Below are 15,941 nucleotides of genomic sequence, written 5' to 3' on the forward strand. Positions count from 1 at the left end.
CAGTGGTCCTGTTTAAGAAAGAGTTTTGGAAGTTCCCAGCATGGGGACGGAGGCATGGCATGAATGAGATAGGCTGGGTTGAATGTGTCAACTGTAGGGAAAAGAGGGCTGAGGTTGACACCCTGGAAACTGAAAAAACTGTGAGCTCTGGGAACCATTCAGCTGCCAGCTCCCGGTTGCTCTTCGCCGGACCTTGTGGAGTTTCACCCTGTGCACGTGTGCCTTGGTATACAGCAAAGGCTCAAGGGGACTTGTGTGCGCTCTGGAGTTCTTTTCTGGGTAGCTCCCTCCTCCACCCCATAGCTTCTGGCCGTCTCCGCCTCCCTGAACTCTAGTTCTTGTCTCCCTCCGCAACTGAGCAAGACTGCTCTGCACCCCCCACCAGGGGCTCACTCATTTGATTCTGTTTTCAGGGGTCATGGTCCTGTACTGCCTGTGGTCCAGTGTCTGAAAATAGATGTTTCATAGATTTTGTTCAGTTTTTAGTTGTTGACGACTGAAGCTTAAATCCTGTTCCTCTTGTTCTTATCATGGCTAGAAGCAGAAACAGCAACTGTTTTAAGTGTTTAGCTTTTTAATATTGGTTTTTTCTAGGCAAAATGTCGTGACTTTGAAAACATGCTGTGGTTTGAATCTTTGCTGTTTTATGGTTGTGAAGAACGAGAGCAAGAGAAAGATGATGTAGATGTTGCACTGTTGCCTACAATTGTGGAAAAGGTGATTCTTCCTAAACTAACAGGTAGGGATATCTCAGTTGAACATTTAAACACATTGGGTTTTCAAATCTGTTGTGAAGAATTTTAACCAGAGTGTGTTTCCTCGTAGAAGTAATAATTACAAAGAATTACAAATGATAAATAATTACAAATAATTACACCCACCTGGCCCAGAGAAGGCTAAAGGGTGGATGTCTCTTAACCGAGTAGGTGAAGACCACTTTGGGGTGGGCCTGGCATTGGAGGCAGTAATGGATTCATAGGTGAATTTTAGAGAAGCAAAATGAAGCAAACCTGAATACATAGTTTGAGGACAGGGAATGCGTATGCATTTTCCTGGGAGCAACTTCATTACTTCTATCAATTTCTCAAAAAAAGATTAGGAATCATTGGTATGGGAACCTATTTAAAATACTAAAAATAAGATTCAAGTTTGGTTAGGAATTCTTGATGCCGGGACATCTAGGATTTAGAAGTCCTCCCCTTTATTATTACCGAGCAGCAGAAAATAGAATGAATCTGTGCCCTCCCCACATGTGCCTAATTTTCAGGGTTCCCACAGTTAAGAGGACAAAGAAGACTGGGGCTTATTATACTCTAGAGAGAGAAAAAATAAATCAGGGTTGGCGTTTATAAGTTGAAGACTGCTTGACAGCAGATTTAAGTCGGCTGCAATCTACTTCTGTATCTCAACACCTTACTTTTCTCTTAATAGTAATAGCTGAAAATATGTGGGACCCTTTTTCTACAACACAGACTTCAAGAATGGTTGGGATTACATTAAAATTAATAAACGGATATCCTTCAGTAGTGAATGCAGAAAACAAAAATACACAGGTAATTTAATTCTTTATTATCAGTGGAAGGTTTTTTTCTCCCCTCTCCTTTCAAAAATGAGCAAGAGCTGAGGGAGTGAGTGGTTATGTTCTAAGCCTTGCCAGAAGATCTGATTCCCTCAGGCCATCTGGTCCTTTATGGCCTGAAATGTACAAAATTTGAGATCACAGTTTGTAGCTTTTAAATCCCTCTGGCAAGGTGATGTCATTAGTCCAGGTAGCTTCCCACCTGTGCTCTTCTCTGCTGTTCCTCGCTGCCCCACCCCCCACTAATCAAAAAAACTGCATTTTTATGGAAAAAGAAAAATGTAAAACTATTAGGATGGGTAACAGTTGATGATTAAAATGCTAAAACACAGAGCAGCGTATAAAACCACAAGGTTTTATAGTAGTTTATGTAACTAGTTTCCGAACTTCAGATTGCTGCCATCCCTCTGGACATTCTTAGGTGCTGTTTAGACACGGAAAAGGTGCTCTTTATCTTGTTTTCACTGACTTCATTTTGAGAAGAACCAGATTACGTGTCTGATCTTAAATCTTAGTAATATGGTAGACTTGAAGGGATTGTAGATTTCTAAGTGGCGTCGTTGCTTGGTAGTTGAGGGATAAATGAGGAGTAGGGAGTATTAAAGACCTTAACGCTTGCAGTGAAAAGGGAGAAAATTGGAGAAGACGGTTTACTCGAAATTGAATACTTGATCATATGATTTAGAATATGGCTTGTTTTTATTTCTTAAAATTTAACTTTTATCATAACCCTTCTTAAAATGTGTGATCTGCTTTTAATTCTTTAGGTGTACCTAAAAGCACTTTTACTAAGAATGAGGAGAACTTTAGATGATGATGTATTCATGCCCTTATATCCCAAAAAGTAAGTGACTCTTAACATTAAGGGTGATGATAATACTGGGGGTGCCTGGCTGGCTAGTGCCTAGAGTGTGTGACTCTTAATCTCAGGGTCCTCAGTTTAAGCCCCACGTTGGGCAGGGAGCCTACTTTAAAAACAAAAAAGTTTTAAAAAGATGATCTTCTCCATTATCTTCAGAGAAGGTTTCTTAAATTCTAGAAAAACTAAAGGTAGCTTGAAATATAAACTTTACCTATTTGGTATAAACCTGTAGCCCAAAGACACTAGCTCAGTGGAGAAATTGTTCCCTTAAGCAGAATAAAGCAAGTAATGCTTTTTGTTCTCCCTTTCTGCCTCAAAATAGATTTCCATTTTCTTTTAAACCTATCTTCTGGAATAGTTAATTGGAAATTTGAAAAGTTAATTCTTTTGTTCACCTATTTTACTTGTAGAAATCTTTTCTAGGAATCGGATAGCACTTACAATATGTTTGCTCATGTTTCTTTTTTCATAGTGTCTTGGAAAATAAAAATTCTGGGCCTTATTTGTTTTTTCAACGACAGTTTTGGTCTTCAGTTAAGGTATGTGTCTCTAGGCTCTCCAGAAGACTTCAGATTTTGTTTCACTCCTATACTTTGAAAAGTAATTTGGTATTTGATTAAGTAACTCTATGGACTTAGATCGATGTCTATATCCAAACTCCATTTTAAATTAGTTTTCTTCCAAAAGTTTATTCAGGTTTGGTGTTTCCACACGAGAAGATGCATTCTGAGTTCGAAAGCAAGGTCCAAGCCAGCCAGCAAACTGCCTTGCTAAACCACAGTTAATTTATTCAGCAAGGAGAACACCAGTTACTTTTCTGAGTTGGGAAAAACAGCACTGAATGTGCTAGAAGTGGAGGCTCGTGGAGCTTTTGTAATCTAGCACAGTTGGTGGTAAATAAGCATTATCTCAGGTGTGATGAATCGTGAAAGGAGAAATTCAAGGAAGTAAGGGAGCATATGACAAGAGGCACAGAAACCTTGACTAGTGAGTCACAGAGGATCCTCCACCACCACTCTGAGGAAGTGGTATTTAGGTTATAGGAGTTGGCACTGAGATGAGAGACAGCAGCACACACTGGGAAAACTGAGAAAAGTCCACGAGGGCTGGACTTAGGGAGGAGATGAGCTGTCCGGATGATACAGGCACTGTCCTTTACATATAGACATGTACTCACCACCCAGATCAAGATGCGTAACACTCCTACCATCTCCCCGAATCTCCCATGCCCCTTTGTAGTTAACACCATCCCTGCACCATGGCGACCCCTTCCTTTTTCTTGTCCTATGGTTGTCTTTGTAAGGGTGTCTTATGAATAGAATCATTTATGGAATACTTTTCAGTCTGGCTTCATTCACTTAACAATGCATTTGAAATTTCTCAGTGTTGTCATGTGTTATTGGCAGATTCTTTCTTTTTTTTGCCAAGTAGTACTCCTGTGTAAGGTGAATATGCCACAAGTTGCTGTATTTTTTTTTAAGTTTATTAATCTGTTTTGAGAGAGAGAGAGAGAGTGTGGGAGGGGCAGAGAGGGAGAGAGAGGCCCAAGCAGGCTCTGCACTGTCAGCGCAGAGCCCGATGTAGGGCTTGAACCCACAAACCGTGCGATCGTGACCTGAACCAAAACCCAAGAATTGGATGCTTAACTGACTGAATCACTCAGGAGCCCCACTGTATTTTTTTAAATCCATTCCCCAGTTGAGGAATACTGGATTGTTTCTGGTTTGGAGTGATTATGAATAAAGCTGTAAGCATTTGCATACGGGTTTTTTCTGGATACGTAAGTTTATTTACGTTTCACTTGGGTAAATACCTAGGCAAAGCAGTTTTTTCAGATCAGTGATACGTTAACGTTACCCAGTTACCCCTCACTCTCACCACAGACCATGTCAGTTTTGGGTTGTTTTTCTTTGAAGTCATTCTACAAGATGTATAGTGGTGTCCTTTTAATAGTTTTAATTTGTATTTCTCTAATGCCCGATGGTGTTGAGCAGATTTTCATGTGTTTATTTGCCATTTGTGTATGTTCTCTGGTGAAGCCTCTGTTCAAATCTTTTGCTCCTTTTTAAAAAAATGTCTTACTCAGCTTTGAGTTCTGTATTCAGGATACAAATTTTTTATCGGGTGCATGATTTGCAAAGAGTTTTTCGTTCCTAGCATGTGGCTTGTCTTCATTCTCTTAGCAGTTTTTCAAAGTACAGAAATTCTGTTTTGATTAAGTCCGGGTTATGACCGTTTCCTGAGTGGGTTGTGCTTTGGGTGTCATATCTAAGAAATGTTCACCTAACACAGGACTACAAAGTTTTTCTCCTTTTCATCTAGATTGTTCTTAGTTTCGGGGTTTACATTTAAGCCTCCGATCCCTTTTGAGTTAATTTTTATATAGGATGTGGGGCCTGGATGGAAGTTTGTTTGTTCTAGAACTGTTGGTTTGAAAAGGCTTTTCAAAGGCTTTTTCTTTCTTAAATTAAAAAAAAATTATTTTAATTCCAGTATAATTAAATACAGCATTATATTGGCTTCAGGTGTGCAATATAGTGCTTCAGCAATTCTGTATGTTCCTCAGTGCTCACCATGATACATGCACTCCTTAATCCCCACCCTTCACCTCCCCTCAGGTAACCATCACTCTGTTCTCTGTAGTTGAGTCTGTTTCTTGGTTTGTCTGTGTCTCTCAGTTGTTTTTGTTTTTGTTTTTGTTTTTCCCTTTGCTTGTTTGTTTCTTAAATTCCATTTATGAGTGAAATCATAGGTATTTGTCTTTCTGAGACTGATTTCTTTCGCTTAGCATCATATTCTCTAGCTCCATCCGTGTTGTTGCAAATGGCAAGATTTCATCCTTTTTTATGGCTGGATAATGCTCCATCGTGTATACACACATCTTCTTTATCCGCTCATCCATCGGTGGACACTTGGGCTGCTTCCACAATTCGGCTATTATAAATAATGCTAAGGTTGTCCATTCTTTATTGAATTGCTCGTGTACCTTTGTTGAAAATTAGTGTGGGTCATGGAAGGGTTTTTAGCAGGGAAGTGACATGGACAGATTGCCATTTTCAAGTTGCTTTGGCTGTTGTGTGGCTAATGGTCAAAGCTGGGAAGAATAGTACTAATGAAAGTTTATCGTGTATGGACCACGTACGGAGCACTGTGCTACGACCTGTATCGTTTATCTTGTCGATTCCTCACAACAGCCTGTGAACTATTGTTTCCACTCCACTGATGGGACAGTTAGGCCCAGAATAACCTGCCCAGGATCATTCCTTTGTTCACTGTAGAAATGGGGTCTCACTCAGGCCAGTCTGACTGTCTCAACCAGGTTCTGTGAAATAATCATTAAAGCCCTGAGTCCTCCATTGTGCATAATAAATTCTCTTTTCAATGATTCTAGAATGGTATGTTCCATCCTTGGTAAAATTAAGTAAGGGGTCACTCAAATCATTTTCTGTAGGTTTTAGTTCTCTCACAGACCCCTGCTTGAGAAAGACTACTCCAGAGCATATGCTCATAATCACTTGAGTAACTGCAGGGTCCAGAAAGAGACTATGGCAGCTTAGATTGGGGGGGTAGCAACAGGAATTGAGAGAAATGGGCAGAATGGATGGAGGTGAGGTCAGACAACTTGAGGGAGAGGGGAATAATGACATCCAAGCTCCTGGCCTGATCAGGTGGTTGGATAATGTTAACATTTACAGAGATGAGAAATATTGAGAAACTTGGAAATTTTTATGGTGGGATGGGCTGGGGACTCCCATTTTATAATAATGCATTCTGTCCTTTTTGAGGATGGTTGTGGGACTCACTTAAGCATGATTTTGAATGGAGGACATTTATCTAAGAGTCGGTACTTGCCCAGTAGTACTTTCTATTATGATGGAAGATGTTCTGTTTTTGCACCGTCCTGTACAGTAGCCACTAGCTCCGTGTGGCTATTTACATTAGAATTCGTTAACTTTAATTAAAGCTTAAAATTCAGATCTTCAGTCATTCGGGGCAATATTTGGACCCTTTAAAACTGTTTATTAGTACTTTGGCAAGACACGGTCCACTGTATTTCATAAGGTGTGTTTTACTCTAGTTTCTTTGACTTAATTTAGTTGCTTAATTCCTCAATAGTTTCTCTTCTTGTAAAAAAAAAAAAGATCCAGACTTACAGAAACAGAGATCTGATTTGTGATTGCCGAAATGAGGAGTCCAGGTTGGGGGGATTAGGTGAAAGGGGTCAAAAAGTACAGACTTCCAATTATAAGATAAAATAATTCTGTGTATGTAATGTACAACATGGTGACTACAGTTAATAATGTGTTGTATATTTGAAAGTTGCTAAGGGAGTAAATCTTAAAAGTTCTCATCACATGGGGGGGGGTGCCTGGGTGGCTCAGTCAGTTGAGCATCTGATTTCAGCTCAGGTCATGATCTCGCAGTTGATGAGTTCGAGCCCCATGTCGGGCTCTGTGCTGACAGCTCGGAGCCTGGAGTCTGTTTCTGATTCTGTGTCTCTCTCTCTCTCTGCCTCTCCCCTGCTCAGGCTCTGTCTCAAAAATAAAGATACACATTTTTAAAAAAAATTTTTTTTAAGTTCTCATCACATGGGAAAAAATTTACAATTAGGTGAAAGGTACTACTGTGGTAATCATTTTACAATACAGTATATACTTCTGTGAAATCATTATGTTGTACACCTTATGCAATGTTATGTGTCAGTTATATTTCGATCTGGAGGAGAATAATTTTTTTTCTCTCTCTCTCTTTCTAGCTATTAGGGAATTTTCTTCAGTGGTACGGCATTTTCTCGAACAAAACTCTTCAGGAGTTATCAATAGATGGTTTATTAAATAGATACATTCTCATGGCTTTTCAGAATTCAGAATATGGAGATGACAGCATCAAAAAAGCCCAAAATGTGAGTTAAATGACACACATTGTAGTTTTTAAAGCATATAAATGAGAATGAATTAAGTTTCCTTTGTTTGAAGAGAGATTTTAGAATTTTAAGAAAACCCCTTTGATTATTGAACTTGGTGTAATGTTGACAATCAGTTTGCCTCCCAGTAGTTCTGAACCCCCTTAACATTTTTTACATAAAAATGTGTATAGTTATGTTTGTATTTATTCTTCTTTCCATCTATTATGTCATTTTTGTAGGTGTTAATAAAAGTTGTAATTTCAGGGGGCACCTGGGTGGCGCAGTCGGTTAAGCGTCCGACTTCAGCCAGGTCACGATCTCGCGGTCCGTGAGTTCGAGCCCCGCGTCAGGCGCTGGGCTGATGGCTCAGAGCCTGGAGCCTGTTTCCAATTCTGTGTCTCCCTCTCTCTCTGCCCCTCCCCCGTTCATGCTCTGTCTCTCTCTGTCCCAAAAATGAATAAACGTTGAAAAAAAAAATTTTTTAAAAATAAAAAAAAAGTTGTAATTTCAGGATAATTAATTTTTAACGGTTGAGTGAATGTTGTTTTGAATGTTATTAAAGAAACGGGCTCTCTGGTTTAAGAAATCATTTTAATATTTTTTCTACTTTATATGTGGGGGTTACACAATTTCATTTATTTATTCTTTAAAGATTTTTTTTAATGTTTTTATTTTTGAGGGAGAGAGCACCAGTGGGGGAGGGGGACAGAGGATCCAAAGGGAGCTCCCTTCACACTGACAGCAGTGAGCCTGATGCGGGGCTCAAACTTCCAAACCCTGAGGTCAACACCTGAACCGAAGTCGGACGCTCAAGTGACTGAGCCACCCACATGCCCCTAAAGATTTTTTTTTTTTTTTTAATTTTTATTTTCTTTTTTTTTTTTTTTTTTTTAAATTTTTTTTTTTTTTTTTTTTTTTCAACGTTTATTTATTTTTGGGACAGAGAGAGACAGAGCATGAACGGGGGAGGGTCAGAGAGAGGGAGACACAGAATCGGGAACAGGCTCCAGGCTCTGAGCCATCAGCCCAGAGCCCGACGCGGGGCTCGAACTCACGGACCGCGAGATCGTGACCTGGCTGAAGTCGGACGCTTAACCGACTGCGCCACCCAGGCGCCCCATTAATTTTTATTTTCAATGTTTATTTATTTTTGGGACAGAGAGAGACAGAGCATGAATGGGGGAGGGGCAGAGAGAGAGGGAGACACAGAATCGGAAACAGGCTCCAGGCTCTGAGCCATCAGCCCAGAGCCTGACGCGGGGCTCGAACTCACGGAACGCGAGATCGTGACCTGGCTGAAGTCGGACGCTTAACCGACTGCGCCACCCAGGCGCCCCAATGGGATCTTTTTAAAAAACATTTTTTGAAACAATTCAAAAGTTAAAATTGAAAGTGCAATACAAAGTTTTTTCCCTCAACTATGTCACAGTCAGTTTGTGACATGATAGCCCCCTGTCCCAAATATTTTTATGTCCGTTTCCTATAGACAGGGATGTTCTTATGCATAATTACAGTGTCACTGTCAACATCTTTTATCTGTTACTGTCACCTAATCTTTGAGACCCTTCAGGTTTTGTCAGTTATGTCCGAAGTATCACATCACCAGCAAAAGAAATTCCCAGATCATCCTTGGCATTTAATTATCATGTCTTCCTTAGTCTCCTTTAGTCTGGAAGAGTTCTTGTTTTTCCTTGGCCTTTATAAAACCTCGACACTTTTAAAGATGATGTGCCAGTTATTTTGCAGAGTGACCCTCAGTTTGGCTTTGTTTGATATTCTCTAATGATTGGATTCAAATTCTGCATTTTTGGCAGAAGCTTTCCCAGACTTCATTAGAGCCCCTTGTTGACTTCTGTGACCTTAGAGCATGTCGTCTCATTTTGAGGGAGCATTTTCTTGCTTTCTGGCGCTTGCTGTTCCAGGCTCATCTTCTCCTTGCTTAGTGCCAGCTCTGGAATCACTCATTTTTCCAAGCATCCCTGGGTTCCTTAGTGGGGAACCTTCTCTACCCACTTGGACTGAATTCTGCTAGTACACTACCCTCTCTCCTATGGGGATCAGCCTCACCTTGCTTGAGTTTAGTACTGACACTGCCCTGTTCACCTTGCTTAGGCTCTTGCCCTAAGCTGCCCCCGCCCCCCAGCCTCTGGTACGATTCAGTCTGGACCCCACTCTGGGCCAGCATGGATGCCTGCTCACCGAGTTGTTCCGGATGGGGAGGCTTACAATATGATGTTTATGCCACACATGTTGTTAAATCAAAAGCTGCTGATAAAAGGACAGTTCAGTTCATTTAGGGATTCCTGGAAGACAGGAAGGTGAAGCAATTGTGTTGTCAATATTATGTCCCTAATTAAATACGGGAGGTTATTTATCTTTTTTGAGTACCAATCTGTTGAAGCTAAAAATACAGATATATTCAGGTGTATTTGGATAGCTAATGTGGGAAGTCGGGTTTAAGAGGATATTCCTTGTCAAGTGATTAGCTGTCTGTAGTGCAACAGCCTGCCTGCTACTTACGTACATTATACCGGTTGTCTGGGATCAGCTTTTAGACACTTTATTTTGTTCTGTTTCATTTTACATCTTTCTTCTTCATAGGTAATCAGTTGTTTCCCCAAGCAGTGGTTCATGAATCTGAAAGGAGAAAGAACTATCTCTCAGTTGGAAAACTTCTGTCGATACCTTGTGCACTTAGCAGACACAATCTACAGAAACAGTATCGGATGTTCTGATGTGGAAAAAAGAAACGCAAGGTAATTTTTTGCGATTGTTGAATGAAATGGTGACCTGGAGTCTTTAGTTTTTGTCACATTTATTATTAAAATGTCTTAGAGTCACGTTTGTATTTTACTTTAAATTGTGTACACTGATGTTGTATTGGCAAACCTACCAAATACACATCATTTTTCATTTTTGTGTTTCACCCAAGCTTTTTTCAGTATGTTATTTATGAAGGTGTTAAGAAAGACTTCATTAAGTAGCATCCCTAAGGAGATTGAATGTTTTCTCTGCCTCTTCCCTTGAAGAATTGGGGAGATTTCAGGCTGTTGGATGTCCTGGATCTTAATCTCTGGGGGTTCGTTATATAGACGTAAACCCTCAAAAAGCCAGTCACTGAAACTTAAAGTGTACTAAAGATGATATGCCAATTTGGGGACATTTGTGTTCTGTGTTGAGTTTTTTGGTATCCATATCATAGACTGAAGGTCATCCCTCATGATTTTGGGGGAGCAGCTTATACATATTTTTTGCCAGGGGTTGCAAAGAAGGAGTGAATAAAGGAACCATTGTACCTTTCTGGGGACCTTGTCTTGGATGTTCGTGTAATTTTGGGACAAATCTCTAGCATAAAAAGTAAGAATAACAAGTAAATTTGAAAGAATTTTTTTAAAAGTTTCATAAATTCTTCCAAATGTCACAATTTTCATTTTCAGAATACATATCATTAGTCATAACCCTGTAACAAAACGTTTTTTCTCTTCCTTCATTTCCCGTCCATGGAAAAGAACCTTATTTTCTTAAAAGAAAATTTGCTACCTCTTACAATAAGATTAAAAAACCAAGTAGGCAGTAAAGGTTTTAGTGGTAAACTTCTTTCAGCAGGTGATTTTGATTTATATTTTAATTTCATCTTTGGTGTTGTTATTTCTTGGCACTAATATTTCTTCCCGGTGTTTTTTTGCTAGATAAGTCCTATTCACTTTTTAAACTTTGATGTGTGTATACTTAACAGTGTTTTGGGGCACCTGGGTGGTTGGCTCAGTCAGTTAAGCGTCTGACTGTTGATCTTGGCTCAGGTCGTGATCTCAGGGTTCCTGAGATTGAGCCCTGCACGGGCTCTATCTCAGGGTTCCTGAGATTGAGCCCTGCACGGGCTCTCCCTGTCTCTCTGCCCCTCCCCTGAGCACACGTGCATTCTCTCTCCCTCTCTCTCTCAAAATAAAGAAAAACATTTTTAAAAAATAGTCTTTTTTGTTAGGAAGTTAAATATCAACAAACGGTGTTTATTTTTCTACAGAAAAGAACTTCAACAGCTATTGTAAGCACTTGCTGTGTGCCACACACCTAAAATAATTTCCATGTGGGTTACAAAGTTTTACAAATTATAATCCTTCCTTAAAGAGTGCTTGCTGCAATTTGCAGAGGAAAAGAGACAGCTAATGTCACATTGTGTGCTGTTTCTCACACTTGGTTCAAATAAGTGGTCATTCTGAAAGTGGTTCCTGAATCTGCAGCATCAGCCTCACCTGGGAGCTTTGTTAGAAATGCGAATTCTCAGGCCCCACCCCAGACCTACTGAATCAGAATTCTGGGTAGGGGGCCTGGGGATCTGGGTTTCAGCAACCCTCTAGGTAACTTAGATGTATGCTAAAATTTGAGGGCTACACAGAATGACTGCTGGTCGGGGTGATAGAGGAAGCCAGTTTACTGCTTTCTTAGTGAATTTTGGTAGAGTGGAGATTATGCTGGGTTGGTGGATGGATTGGGGATGAAGACACAAATATGATTTGTGTTGCAGATATGATCTGAAAGAGCTCGGACCCTGGTTTGGGCGGGAAAGGGCGGCAGGGCTCTGAAAGTAGTTTGGCAGCAGATCGCTTTCTTTCCTTTCTAGCTGTGAATGATAGAATTGATCTGAGTGAAATTTGGGGGTGTTTTTGTTTTAGAAAGTGGATCCTTGATCTCTGGGCTAGTCTTTTAAACTATACAAGCTTAGCTTTTAGATGGACAATTTTTTTTATATGCCGTAGTTTGCTTATTTCTGTCTTCTTTAAAAATGTGTGCTTGAAAAAATGGATTGCAAACCTCAAAAATGGTCATAAAGTCAATAACAAATTCTCCTTCAAAGGCTTTTGTACTAATTAATGAGATGTTGCTGCATTTTTTTTTTTTTTCTTTTTTAGGGAAAACATAAAACAGATAGTAAAACTCCTTGCAAGTGTTCACGCTCTGGATCATGCTATGTCTGTTGCAAGTGACCACAATGTGAAAGAATTTAAGTCTTTGATTGAAGGAAAATAGATCTGTGAGACTAAAAAAGCCTGTTTGCTTTAATACCATTCCCAGTGTATAAATGTTGTATATATGTAAAGTTTCTTAAACTGTAAAATATTGATTCTTGTTTTAATACAAAGAACATTATTAATATTCAAGACTGTGTCCTTAAATGCAATTTCTTTGGAATGGAAGGAATTCACATTATTTCTAGGAAGCCTGTTAATGTTTTCCTTACTGCCTGTCATACTTTGTTTACAGAAATATTTTATATGGTTATTCAAATTAACCTCTCAGTTAATTGTTCTCTGTAAACGATGTGTGCAGTGTAAATTGTGTAATTATGCATATATATATTTATACCATCGTGGAGTTACTTTCACACTGGAAATTTGTGGTGTTTTTCTACAGAGTAAGCCTTTTAACAGCAGCTACTCAGTAGCAAGTTGTATTAGGGAATTACTACCCTGTTGCAACAAAAGGGCTGGCAAGTGACTAAGTGTTCGTCACCTTTTGGTTAGCAGTTGCTATCACTGTAGCTTTGCTGCCTTAAAATTGAGAGTGGAGTGTGGACTTAGTCATTGGGTGAATGGAAACTTTCTTCCTTGAATCAGCATTACAGTCTAATGAGGGTTTAATATGAACTCTGAATAATATATGCAACATAGGTTTTTGAAAAGAACACACAGAAGTTTAACTTTGGGAAATAACAGCCCCACAAACCTAACTGCATGGTTTCGGGCTGAGTGTCCTGTCTCATTCATGAGTCTACCCCCCTGACCAGCTTACAAAAATACATGCATTTGAATTTTCGTAGTCTGTCATTTTATTTAAAATCCCACATATGTGAGTTATATATGCAATAAAGAATACGCCTTGCTGACGAGCTACACCCAGGCAATTTAAGATCCTTGGTCTTCTATAATGTTTATACCACATTGTAAATATTCAGAGAACTTGTTTTAAAGTTTATGCTTTCTGATTCTGTGATTTTCAAGAGGAACTTTTTGGAAATTAAGGACTATTGTTTGATAACTATATATGTAATTAAGCTTTAGCCAAGCATTAAATTAATTTTTAAATAGATCCTTTGTTGTATTTTGCTGGTGACTAATTTTAGTTAGAACATTTCATAGGACTCTGATACGGTGAGACTCTTAGCATGTGTGCTCTTGGTCAGGTCAAATAATTAGAATAGAAAACATGCACTTCAGTTTTATCTTTTTTTTTTTTTTTAACTTTTTTAGAGCTTACTTATTTTTGAGAGAAAGAGAGCGTGAGTGGGAGAGGGGCAGAGAAAGAGGGAGACACAGAATCGGAAGCAGGCTCCAGGCTCTGAGCTGTCAGCCCAGAGCCCAATGCGGCACTCAAACTCACGAGCTGGGAGATCATGACCTGAGCCAAAGTCAGACGCCCAACAGACTGAGCCACCCAGGCGCCCCTGTCAGTTTTATCTTTATTGTAGGAACATTACTTATCCCTGCATACTCATTCTGTTCCACAATAGTGGCCTTCTAAACAGAATTGAAATGAGAAAACATTAATTCTAAGTAGAATTGTAATGAGAACTTCAATGGAATCAAACATACAAACATGTACACACATGACCTGCACATCATTTGTGCCTTAAATTTGTGTTTCCAAACTCATTCGACTGATGGCTTTTCCTGTGTCTACTTGTAAGGACTCCTGCAGTCAGCTTTGAGACTTGTTATCCTCTGCAGCCCAGCAGGCTGTTTCGGTTTCAGGAATGGGCTTGATTACCACACTGGGACCTTGACAGAAGGTGAACTTAACATAGACGTGTGCGTAAGGCAAGTGGCTCCCCTGTTTCAACCAGGAAAAAATTCTCCTGAAATGTCTAAAGGACATCCTTTCTTATGAAGGGAACTGGCAAAAGGTGAGTAGAGGGTGACATTTTAATAAAGCTAAGGGTTTGCTTTTTCAGTTTTTCCTTTTGGAGGAGTCTTCTGAATCAACTCTAGAATGCGTGAGAAAGGTTTTCCCGAAGGAAAGTTATTTTTATTGAGACCATATAAACCCCAGTCATAAAGACTGATTGCTGCATCACACCAGTGCTGTTGGCCCCAACCCCCTATCTTGCTGTTGATGCTTGGATTCCTGCACACACCTGCACCTCTGCCCGAGGGCTTTCTCTGGGCCTGTGTGGCGGGCTGGAGTGTCCAGCAGCTGATGTCCCAGGGAACAGCCCTCGGGCAAAGAAGGGGGTGGAAAGAGAAATACCCAGTAGTTGGGGGCCTCTGGGGAGCAATTGCCGAGCTAGCAGTAGACGTACAAGAGATTATTGAGGGGGAGCGACAATAGGGGGGAAAGAAGAAGGGGCTGGAGGAGGCCAGGGGAGCCTGAGAACAGAGATCATGGCCTCTCGAGCAGAAATGGAAGGAATTAAAGTCTCAGATACAAGGCTGACCGGGCCTCCTCAACCCAGAGTCTCAGCTCTGAGGAGTTTCAGGTCTCCAGGAGCTGCCCTTCGTCTCTCCGCCACTCTGGCTCACTGATGCCCAGGATTTCCTTGCGGGACATGGGAGGGGCATGATTTCATGGCTACCAGGCCAACTTCTAATCTCTCAGGTATGTTCCATGTCATCCCCCAGAGGGCTTCGGTTGACCCGAGCCATTGTTGCCTGCGGTAATAATCTTATCACCCAGAACTGGCCTCAAACTACACAAGCCTCAGTGAGCACCTTTTCCTCATGAGACTAGACTAAAATGTAAAGCTCCCGAATTTCTTTAAAGCCAGCTTTATTGAGGTATGATTTTCTAAACAGTAAAGTCTACCCCCTTAAATTTAAGTGTATACAGTGCAGTGAGTTTTGATAAGTGCCTAATTTTGTTTTAAATGCTAATTTCTCTTGAAGTCATGAAATCCTAAAAAATGGCCAAATGTTGTAGAGCTCCAAAGTGCATTATGTAAGATGCTACTTCTGTTTGGTTACCAGAACTCCTCTCTGACATGGTGATATCCACATAGTAAAGGGGCTTTTGCTATAACCACACTGTAACTGTAATCGCTGACTGTAACCACAATTTTGGTTTGTTGTTTCAAGTAAATGAAAATGAGAACAATAACTTCTACTTGTAGTAAGAATGAAGTATGACTGAATGTTTGGGAGACCTTCTGCTTTGGTAAGGCTGTCATTGTCCAAAATGCTTTGGAGACTGCCCTCCAAAATGGAAACTATGGATACCCGATCCAGTTGCTGAGAGTGGTTTCAGACTGCCTGGCAAAGGCAGACGGGCTAAAAATCGTTACCTGGAATTGGTTTTGATGTGCAATGTTGACTGGCCCCTGGCCTGCTTCTGGACCTTCAGGCCCCAGTAATTTATATTGGCTTTCTTCTAGGGCTGGGGCTTGCAGGTCACTGAGAATGCCCATATACAGTGGTCCTTAGTTTTGGGGCTCTTATTTAAAAAGATCTTCAGGGGCGCCTGGGTGGCGCAGTCGGTTAAGCGTCCGACTTCAGCCAGGTCACGATCTCGCGGTCCGTGAGTTCGAGCCCCGCGTCGGGCTCTGGGCTGATGGCTCAGAGCCTGGAGCCTGTTTCCGATTCTGTGTCTCCCTCTCTCTCTGCCCC

General features: G+C 40.5%; 1 protein-coding gene across 1 annotated transcript in view; it reads left to right on the forward strand.

The window, feature by feature from the left end:
- PAXBP1 (PAX3 and PAX7 binding protein 1) overlaps nucleotides 1-13,431 on the forward strand; it is a 34,689-nt gene extending 21,258 nt beyond the window's left edge. The window contains exons 12-18 of the mRNA XM_045501518.1: nucleotides 595-739; nucleotides 1,432-1,553; nucleotides 2,347-2,423; nucleotides 2,914-2,980; nucleotides 7,198-7,344; nucleotides 9,949-10,103; nucleotides 12,255-13,431. Coding sequence (XP_045357474.1) covers nucleotides 595-739; nucleotides 1,432-1,553; nucleotides 2,347-2,423; nucleotides 2,914-2,980; nucleotides 7,198-7,344; nucleotides 9,949-10,103; nucleotides 12,255-12,372 — 831 coding nt within the window. The 3' untranslated portion in view covers nucleotides 12,373-13,431. The remainder of the gene's footprint in view (nucleotides 1-594; nucleotides 740-1,431; nucleotides 1,554-2,346; nucleotides 2,424-2,913; nucleotides 2,981-7,197; nucleotides 7,345-9,948; nucleotides 10,104-12,254) is intronic.
- Nucleotides 13,432-15,941: the final 2,510 nt, after the last annotated feature.

This window comes from Leopardus geoffroyi, chromosome C2, assembly GCF_018350155.1.
Source record: "Leopardus geoffroyi isolate Oge1 chromosome C2, O.geoffroyi_Oge1_pat1.0, whole genome shotgun sequence".
NCBI classification, from domain to species: Eukaryota; Metazoa; Chordata; class Mammalia; order Carnivora; family Felidae; genus Leopardus; species Leopardus geoffroyi.